Source organism: Magnolia sinica, chromosome 10 (assembly GCF_029962835.1).
Source record: "Magnolia sinica isolate HGM2019 chromosome 10, MsV1, whole genome shotgun sequence".
In the NCBI taxonomy this organism is placed as follows: domain Eukaryota; kingdom Viridiplantae; phylum Streptophyta; class Magnoliopsida; order Magnoliales; family Magnoliaceae; genus Magnolia; species Magnolia sinica.
The window spans coordinates 24,443,232-24,453,573 of record NC_080582.1 but is presented as its reverse complement, the minus strand read 5'-3'; the positions used below and the strand labels follow the sequence as shown (position 1 = coordinate 24,453,573).

Genomic DNA, 10,342 nt, shown 5'->3' with positions numbered 1-10,342 from the left:
AAAACACTTACATCATAGTGGGCCCCACATGACTTTGACACCAGCTAGCTTGCCGTGTTGGGATCACCAGCCAGACCGCCTCCTTTTGTATTTTGAACCATTTTCCAGCTATCGTACGAAAAAAAAGATGGATGGTCTAAATCAATGTATCACAGTGCTGCATTGCTCTGCCGTGCCATCTCTATATAATACCATGATCTGGTCCATTCAGCACGTTGGCTATACTTACAGGAGAAAGATAGACCGTTAGCATCACTTACCAAACGTCCATATTGGACGTACATGTGTCATCTACTGGTCGAGATGCAGTAGGCATTTCAAATCGCGCGTGCTAGGCCGTACCAAATGATGGCACGGACCTCACACATAGGAGATCCGGAAATCATGCTCTACTTTGGGGAGACGGATTGGCTACTCCCCCTGACACCAGCCCCGTGGCTGATGGTCGGTGCTCCGTGGGCCCCACCATGATTTACGTGTTTCATCCATTCTGTTCATCCATTTTTACAGATCATTTTATAGCTTAATGCAAAAAATTTTAGGGATATAAGTCTTAGGCTGGCCACACCACAGGAGAAAAATAATGAATGGATATTCACCATTAAAATCCTCCTAAGGCCCACTGTACTATTTATTTGACATCCAATCTGTTGATTTGGTCATAAAGACCCAGATGAAAGGAAAAAATAAATATCAGCTTAATCCAAGACTTTTATGGCCCCAAAAACGTTTTTAATGGTCAAAATTCATTCAACACTGTTTCCTGTAATGTGGTCCACTTGAGATTGAGATATACTTCATTTTTTTTCTCATGTCATAGAATGATATATAAAAATATATAGACGGCATGGATGACACACATACATCATCATGGGCCCCACAGAACACCGACCATTAGCCTGTGGCTGGTGTCAGGGGGAGTAGCCAATCCGTTCCCCTACTTTGGATCCGTTTGAGCATGCTCATTCCATAAACTCAAGCTGATCCATTCATCAGTGGCCCACTCCACGCCTTTCTTTCCAACCGTCCATTTTCCTCATGCAAAAATGGCCATGTATAATGCGTGGATCGATCGGATTTATAACCGTGGCATCTTGACGATCGACCACACGTACCAGCTGGCAAAGATTTTTCACACGTGTGCGGTTTGGCACGTGAGATGCGACTTACTTCTTCCCTTGCTATCCTCGCGCGAATCGCCTTATCCGTTGTTGGTTTTTTCATTACCATGTTTTTTCTACCCTCCGGCCCTTCCTTTGAATTTCAGTCATAAAAGGGGGAAGGAAGAGGACTGAAAGCTCACAGAGGGGCAAGAAAAGCTCGGAAAAACCCGCCTTTCTTGACTCTCTCTCTCTCTCTCTCTCTAAGCAAAACAAAAAGGAAAAGCTGAAATAAAAATTCTGTAATTTTTATATAAGTTCTGAGAAAATGGGGATCGCCTCTCAAGATGCAGTCAGGCAGTTCAAAGCTTTGATGGATCATGGTTCAGCTCCTCATATCTTTATCTCTTGAATTTGTTTTGGATTTTTAAAAATCTGTATAACTTTTTTTTGTTTTTTTGCAGTCGATGAGGCATCGAAGAAGACATTTGAGGTCTGCATTCCCTCTCTTTGTGTGTGTTTGTTTTCTTTGATCTGTCTGATTTTTAGATAGTTTTCGTAGATTTATGGATCTGGGTTTTCCCCTTCTCCCTGTTCAGTTGCTGCTTTGATCTACGACTATTGATTATTTCTAGTTTTTCTTTTTTCTTTTTTTCGTAATTGGATTCTGCAGTTGCTGTTTTAGACGGAGCAGTGCAATTTAGCTTCTGGTATTTTTTTTTGGTGGGTTTTAATGATATTTGTTTGAAATGTGATGAATTTTTTGAGGGTTTGTTTGATCTGTTTAGTTAATTGCGTTTTTGGTATGGACGTGAGATTTTTGGGTATCATATGTGTTTGACCGCTGTTGATTTACATGACTTTAGGGGGAATGGCGGTTTTGATGTGGTTTTTATATGTGGAGTGATTGTTGTTGCCGAAACCCATCAACTGGTTTCGAGTAGATGCATGAACTGAACTAGATGTGTTTTAGTCGCTTGGTTGCACTGAGATGAAACCTGTCTGTGTGCTGGTAATCATGTGTCAGCATATGCCAATGTGGTGCACACATTTGAGATCTGATCTTCTTGTTAGGGGTATGATGCCTCCGTGTATCCTGGGTGAAAGATCAGGCATGTGTTGTCATCGGGTGGGCTGAAGTTGTGCCCTGAATGTCAACTTCTGGCACTTGTTCTTGCCCGCCCGCCGGTTCATTCTGAATAATTCAGGGCCGGCAGGCGAGGTAGACGGGGACCGTCGAAGACCTTTGAACTAGGAAAGTTCGCTTTTAAAAGATCCAGTTGCACTCCATAAATTGTTAAAGCTTCTATAAAAGCTTTCTTTGTACACATGCGGCCCAGCTGATGAATTGACCTGGCCGGTTTTTGGAACGGGGCAATACATGTTGGGGATTATCATATGATCTCTCACACGCAGCCTGTTTGCTCGTTCTCGTGCATGCAAGGATGTGTATTCATGATTAATAGAAATCTTAATAGGAAGGTTTATATCATAGTTTTCGGTAATCTAGTCATCCGTTTTTCCCTTTCTCGTATACTTCCCCAACCATTAAACCTGGACAAAAATTCGTTGCTTCTGAAAATCGCGATGTGGCATTACCATGGTTTACAGTATTAGTATCAGAGCACATGTAAGTTGGCTCTTGAAACAACGAGTACAGGTTTGCATCAAATGATATGCATGACGCACGTCCATATCAGTGTGAATTTCGACAGATCAATTGCATATCAGAATTGCTTGCATCTGATGTATTGTATCATTGAGGTAAAACATACAATTTACACTGGGTGATACATACTGTTTTAGGGATGGTCTTAAGCTGGAAAATCAGTTTTTGGATCTCAAGGATGTAGAATAGGAAGTCTGATCTTTTTTGTACTAGATTTTTCTTTGGTGGAAAGAGTTTCCCGTTTTCAACTGAGATATATTTTCTTTTCTCCCTTCCGGATAGGTAGATAAGGGTATTGATAGAATAGTAAAAATAGACAATGCAAGATCTTAGTGGTTTGAGAGGCAGGAGATAGAGGCAAAGAGGAAAGCCACTATAGAGCCAAGCTTCAATGATGTCCAAAGTGACAACGACGAACTATAGGGAAACAACATTATTCGGTTCTCATTGTGAGAGGGTTGTGAGTCTTTGCTAACAACTTTTGATTGTGGAAGGAGATTCTTCTAATGTGGTTGGTTTGGTTTCTACTGAGCATTCTGAGCGCTGGAAATGATCTTTTATTTACCATGAAATTTGGACTTCCGTCTCTAGGATGAACATTTTGTTTATATATGGTAGAAGGCTGATGGTGTCACTTATTCTTTAGGAAGAGAGGGTTCTTGGCTATTTGTATCAGGAATTCATTTCCAATCTTCTGATGCTTTTCTTTTTCATGTTTCAATAACTTCTTGGTACCTCTAATAACTTTCAGCCACTGCAGATCTCACCTCCCTCTTCCTGTCGAATCACCACGCTACCCATCGCCGCAAGCACCACCTGCAGGTCCCACCAATTGGCCCCTCGCTTTCCTCCTGCCTTTGTTGATTCTCCTCCATTTTTTACTCCATGTTTTACTCCTACTCATCAATGGGTCAAGAATGCCAACTACTACTTAGTTGGGTAAATGCTACTGCCACTGGAGAGGAACTTTCTCAAGTTGATCGTGTGGAGACTTTTCACAATGCCCGCTCACTCTGGAAGCATTCTTTACTCAATCATCTAAGGCTTGTGTTGTTCAACCAAAGGCCCAATTACAAAGTCGCAAGCATGACTCTTCTTCTGTCTCTGATTACTTTGGTTGAGTCAAGACTATATCCAATGCCCTGGCATCAGTTCAGCAGCTAGTTTTTGATGAGGACAAATGTTTCTGTTGTTATTGGCCTTGGACCTGACCATGAACCATTAGTTGCATCTCTTACTATTCACATTCCTTACCCTATCTTGGTGGGCTTTGGGTCTTCACTTTTGATAAGAAGGCTTGCATATCTCTTCTTTCCTTCGTTGAAGTTGGCACCATCTTTTTCCTTTGTTGGTCAGCAAAGTGGTTGGATTGATGGAGGTCAGGTCTGCAAGTTTTCTCGTGGAGGATGTTCTGGTTGTTGTAATACTCTAGGAGGTTGTGGTGGACTGGCATCACTTCAGCACTCTAATGCTCGCCGGGGCCAATGTCTTTCCAATATTGATCTCTTAGGTCATGGTCCACCTACTATGGGCCAGCTTGATACACCTATTGCTCTCCCCAATCTTCTAGCTGGTGTTGGGTCTTCTGCAAGATCTGTGGATAACAAGTGTATACTGCCTTTACTTGCTATGATTGTATTCCGTATATCAAACTAGGCAGTTTCCACAGGCAAAGATGGCAGTGGCACTGACTCACTGACCGATCAAATTGGTACCTATTACTCAAGCTACACATCATATGACCTTGGATACAGGTATTTTCTTTTGCCTTGTTCCCTACCATGATGATTGTGTCATTATTGGTGATGGCACTCTGCTGCCAATTACATTTGGTCCTTTACCTTTAGGCAATGTTTTGCATATTCTCCCTCAAAAGAATTTTTTTATCTTTGGGAAAGTTTACACAAGCAACCGTATCTTTAATTTCACATTATGTGATTTCTGTGGATAGTTTTATGACTGGTTGGCTTCTAGCTCGAATGAATAAGGGATCTCAACATTTGCAATAAGGGCCCGTTTGGATTGGTGCAATCCTCGTTAGTAGTGTAAAAAAGAAATCGTTTCCTCAGATGTGATGCCATTTCTGAAAACAAAAGCACTTGTGGAAATCAATTTCCCTTTCCACCATTTTCCTCAAGAATGGTATTTCCATTTCCTTAAAAAAAAAAAAGAAAAAAAAAAAAGGTGAGAGCCTAAGAAATGAAGATATTCACATTTGTAATCACCATATGAGATCCTCTTCGGAATGCATCCTTATTATTCCTTTCTTTGGATTGTGGTAATGCTTGCTCTACAATGACAACTACCGTTGCTCCCACAAGTTGAGTCCAGGTAAAAAAAATGTGTCTTCATTGGATATAATTCTAGTAACCAGGGCTATGGCTGCCGCTGTGTTGACATCGAGGTCTGAAATATCGTTCAATGCAACTCGGCTTAAACAATAGAGGGATGAAACTAGGACATCTATCATTGACGTTTCATTCCTTTATCCCACAGGAGTTTATCATTGTTCCAGCCCATGTCAAGAATGATATCTTTTCATTTGATATTGTATGCTCGAAGTCTCACACTCAGAAAACAATCGCCCCTCAATGTCTATCAACCCTAATTTCCTTTATCCATGCCTCTTTGGAGCCATACATAAATGTCATAGTGTCCAAAGACCCAAATGGTGCGAAGAAGTAATGGAAAATATGTTTCTCTTCTTTTTAATCGAACTTGAGAATTAGTTCCATGCTCCTCGAAATATGAATGTAGTTGGCTTCAAATTGGTATATAAGCTCAAACATGGGCAAATGGCTCCATCGAACATCATCAAGGCTCTCTTGGTTGCAAAGGATTTCTCTCTTTAGTTATCACTCATTGCTGGTCCATGTGACAAGTAGATGTTAAGAATGCCTTTATTCAGGGTTTTGGTTGTGCCTACTATCCAAACATCAAAGGCATTGCTCCCACAAGTTTGGCCCAATTCAAGAAGCATGTCCTCATTCGACAAAGTTCTGCTTAGAAGTGCTATCATTGCCTTGACCTAGCTACCATCCACGCTGTTCTCCATGGCTTCTTGATTGAGGAAGTGTAGATGAAAAGCCTTCAAATTCACATGGTGTACTCAGTGTAGCACATTTCACCTTCAGTATGGGTCCTTGTGCAGTCAGGTTGATTTATCTTTGCCTTTTTGTCTGGAAAGGGTTGCTTAATCCTACTGCTATGTATGGACAGCATTATGCCCAAAGGTGACAGTGAATCTTTGATTTCATCCTTCATTTCCACTATTGACTCATAGTTTGATATGAAGGATGTGGTCCCTTGCATTAGTTTCTGTGTGTAGAAGCTTCATGTGATTCTCGAGGATCAACCACTGTATATTTTGTCTGTCTTGGTCTGAATCTTACTTCTTAATGTGCAAAGAAATAACCGATTGTTCTTCAGTTTAGAAGCTTAACATCACTAGCAGCTACATGGGTGTGCTTTTTAACTCGTGATTTGGGCTCTCTCCAACCCATTCACCCTGTTTTACAAAAACATCAGTTTATGCATGGCTTCCAATTTTGTCCTCTGTGTTTGCACTAAATGGATCCAAAATTTAAGAAAGTTTCTATTGGAGACGTGAAACTTCTGTGTCACCTTGCATCATCAGCTTTTAAGCATCTTCACCAAAGCCTTGTGGAAAGACCAGTTTCAATGGCTCAAGAACAATTTGACATTGATCATCTCTAGATTCTTATCACTAGAGACCCACACCTAGGAGGAGTATTTACTATTTTGGGATGATTTGTAACACTGGTGAACTAAACTATGGGTTTCTTCTTCTTCTTCTTCTTATTATTATTTTTTTCTCTAAATTGTATTTATAAGCACCAAACAAAAACAGACAAAATACAAAGGAAATTTGGATGAAAGATGGATGATGAGGAACCTGAGTAGGATCTAAGCTCACTGCCTGATTTGCTTCCTTTCCAGAATATTCATCAAGGATATCATTGTGAAGCTTTGGTACGGTTCCTCAAGGCGAGAGAGTGGAATGTCCCCAAAGCACACAAAATGGTACGCATGCATTCATGCTGATTTGGAACTTTGGTTATATTGGTTCTTTATCCCGTGAGTAGCCTTATAATTATGATGCTCATTTTCCTATTGCAGTTGGTGGATTGTTTAAATTGGAGGATACAAAATGAGATCGACATAATATTGTCGGTCAGTCTTCACAATGCTTAATTGTCAAATTCACACTTATTTTTGTAGCAATACAAAATTTCACTTTGTAGTCATGGTGATGCTTCAAACTTGTGTAATTTTAGTAAGATTTGATTTTTGAGGTGTTATGGTAAAACAACCTCATAATATCATTCATTTACATGTATTTGCTTCTGATTTGACTTGTGTTTCTTATAACAGAAACCTATAATTCCGACTGATCTATACAGAGCAGTACGTGATTCACAGCTCATAGGATTGTCTGGATACTCGAAAGAGGTAAAACTGTCTTCTTGGTACTTGTGAGATTTTACTGGTTCTATTTTGGCTCATCTCTGCTTAGTGCACCATATTTACCTTTTAGTAATTTTGTCAGGTTTATAGAATTAATCATTCATAGATTCAACACTATCTGAACATATTTCCACTACCTAGTAGTTGAGAACATGTGAACATGTGTGTTTTCTGTGATAGTTAGCAGCACTGTGTTGTGCATAGGAGGCTTAGCTGTATTTCTTGGAACGGGACTATATTTTAAGGTTAGGCTAAAAACTTTATTAACAAAAGGAGGGAGCCTCTAATCAAAAGGGAGTGGATATGAGATTGCCTCCTTCCCAATCAGTCAGCTATATCATTTATTACCTACAACTAAAAATTTGAAGGAAGGATACTGAGGAAGTTTCCTTCAATTCCCTTATTTCCTCCACCCATCTCAGCAATCTCCACAGATAGCCTTCAGTGGAGGCAGAACAAACTAATGGAATTGCAGAATTGCCTTCATTTGAATATGTGAGGATTCAAACTGGATGATCTGACCAAATGGTTGGACCATATTAAGGCCTGAACAGATGGCCCGACTTGTTTTGTTGCCCAGTTCCAGTCCAAACTGGTAAAACTGCCTGTTCTGGCCTCGGTTTGAAGATACTGGTCTATATGAGTTTCTTTCCTAATCAACCTTGGAGAATCTAGCTCTTCAATGGTTTTTCTGTTTTTTCTTGATTAGAGGCTGCCTTCTTCTTCTGTTTTTTTTCTCCGTCTGTATCAATGTTGATTAATTCTTTTTTCTTTTTTGTGGTTTGATATGGGGGGATCTGATTTATCTGTCCTTGTCATCTCTTGAGTCTTGAACTACTTTTAGTTTAATTGAAAATTTTAATTATAGTAAGGTAAAATTACGACCTATGGTCATTTCATTCTCTCTTACATTCAACTTTTCTTTGGTTTTATTTTTGCAGGGCCTTCCTGTCTTTGCTGTTGGTGTTGGACTTAGCACATTTGACAAAGCATCTGTAAGGATTATGTTGTCTTCAGCTCTTTTTCTTTTCATTATGATTAAAGATCCTTTTCTTAAGTATGGATGAAAGTTCATTATTGAGTAGAAAAGTCTCTGAAGTGTATTGTGGTAAGCAAGACACTCCATGTGTAGAATCATTGTGAAACGACCTGGATCAGATATTTTATTTTGGATTTAAGCATATAATGAACGTAACAAACTAACAATGTGCTTGTCATTGGCAATGCATAAAGTTTTCAAAGAGTTCAATGTTCTTTATAATTCCATGGTCTTAAAATCATTTGATATGGGTATAAAACCAACACGGAAACCAACTCCTTTGGATCTGAGATTCTGAATGGAAAGGGTTCCTTAAGCACCCATATAGTTTGAATTACTTTAGGTGCATGATCTATTTCTAGTTTCATAACTGTCAGAAATCACTAGCCTACAGCTTGCTATCATCATCATCTTCTAAGACTTGTCCCAACATCGCTTGAATTACCTTAGGTGCATGATTGTTTTCTAGTTTCATAATTGTCAGAAATCACTAGCCTACAGCTCGCTATCATCATCGTTGTCATCATCTAAGACTTGTTCCAGCCAAGGTATTCAATAACAGTAATGGTGGCCATAATGGTCAGCCTTACGGTTGTTACAATATAGGTTGTAAAAGCTGTTATGGCCTTGTAATGGTCGTAATTATTTTTAAAGGAAAAAATGTATCGGCTCCATATCAAGCTCCATACTGGCCATTCGTTGTTGTTTTTTTCCAGATCGGGTGTTATGGCCCTGTATCACATAACGGGCGCCACTGTTATTGTTCCATAACAGTTGTTATACCCGTAACATTACCATTTTTGTATACCATGGTCCCAACTGATTGGGGTTCATCATCATCATCTAAGCCTCATCCAGACTAATTGGGGTCAGCTACATGAATCCTGTTCCGCCATCCACTCCATCATGGATCATAACCTCAGTTTAACCATATGTTATAGAATCTTTTCTTACTAGCTCCACAGGTAATTAAACCATGGCTTGCTATCTTAATGAATTTCATTTTATATATTAATTTTGGTGCCTAATGCAGTGTAGCTTTTAGATTAGTTAATTGAGTGGTTTCTCTGCTTATAAAAAATATTGGAGGAGTAAATCTGTAACCCATTGGCTCGAACAAGAGATCCTTATTTTATGGTCATGATATCTCGTATAGGTAACAGCTTTTGTAGCTTCTTGTTGAGAGATGCTTTCTCCATTAGGTATGAAGTGACATTTTTTAGCCGATGCATGAAAATTATCATAAAAGAATGACCCACTTGTTTGCATAGAAATCCAGAGTTAAGTTGCTGAGTTGAACAATTTTAAAATCTATGGAAAACTCAACTATTAAAAGAATTAAGGGCATGATGTGTCTCCGTCACTGACTCGGTTTGGTTTTCAAGTAGTCTTCCAAGCCAATGGTTAACTTGACTGGGATATGATCAACTTGATGGTTTCTTTTGCAGTTTTGTGCCTTTTTCTAGTCAAAGAACTCTTTACCCTGTTGTCTGGTGAGACATCTGAGTTCTTTTATCAATTTGCTAACCACAATGAGTTTGAGACATGCTTTCCTCTTTAATCTTTGATTTTTATGATATGGACAAGGAGCTCCATTTTATTGGGTAATTTTTGGCTTTATGGTAAGTCTTGATGGATTAAGGTATTCATAGTGCACATCAAGGCAATGATTTCGACAATATATTTAATCAGAAGTCAGATGAGTACAACTACTAGGGTACTCATGAGGTTGTGTGAGGAATGGACAAATGTGTACATGTGTATGCTTTTGAGAAAACAATTTATGAGTTACACCTTTCAATTATTGTCTTTGAATTCGTTCTTAATCTTAATTTTTTCCACCCTATACTCAGAGTCAATGTTTTTAGTATCGGCATTGATGAATGTATCTCACCTTTGGGATATATAAACATATCGGGTATTGCATGGGAACTATCGGATGTATCGCTATTTTTGGGAAACATTAGGAAGTTGGTCGAATCTTTCAATGGAACTTTAAAAATGACATCATTACACACTTAAAAACCAAAAGATCACAAAAACTAA

The 10,342-nt window shown here is 39.1% G+C and overlaps 1 protein-coding gene across 1 annotated transcript in view; it reads left to right on the top strand.

Moving 5' to 3' along the window:
- The first annotated feature begins 1,265 nt into the window (after positions 1-1,265).
- The window catches only part of LOC131258199 (phosphatidylinositol/phosphatidylcholine transfer protein SFH1-like), a 35,358-nt gene continuing 26,281 nt past the window's right edge, over positions 1,266-10,342 (top strand). The window contains exons 1-6 of the mRNA XM_058259333.1: positions 1,266-1,483; positions 1,565-1,593; positions 6,730-6,813; positions 6,910-6,963; positions 7,165-7,242; positions 8,199-8,252. Coding sequence (XP_058115316.1) covers positions 1,429-1,483; positions 1,565-1,593; positions 6,730-6,813; positions 6,910-6,963; positions 7,165-7,242; positions 8,199-8,252 — 354 coding nt within the window. The 5' untranslated portion in view covers positions 1,266-1,428. The remainder of the gene's footprint in view (positions 1,484-1,564; positions 1,594-6,729; positions 6,814-6,909; positions 6,964-7,164; positions 7,243-8,198; positions 8,253-10,342) is intronic.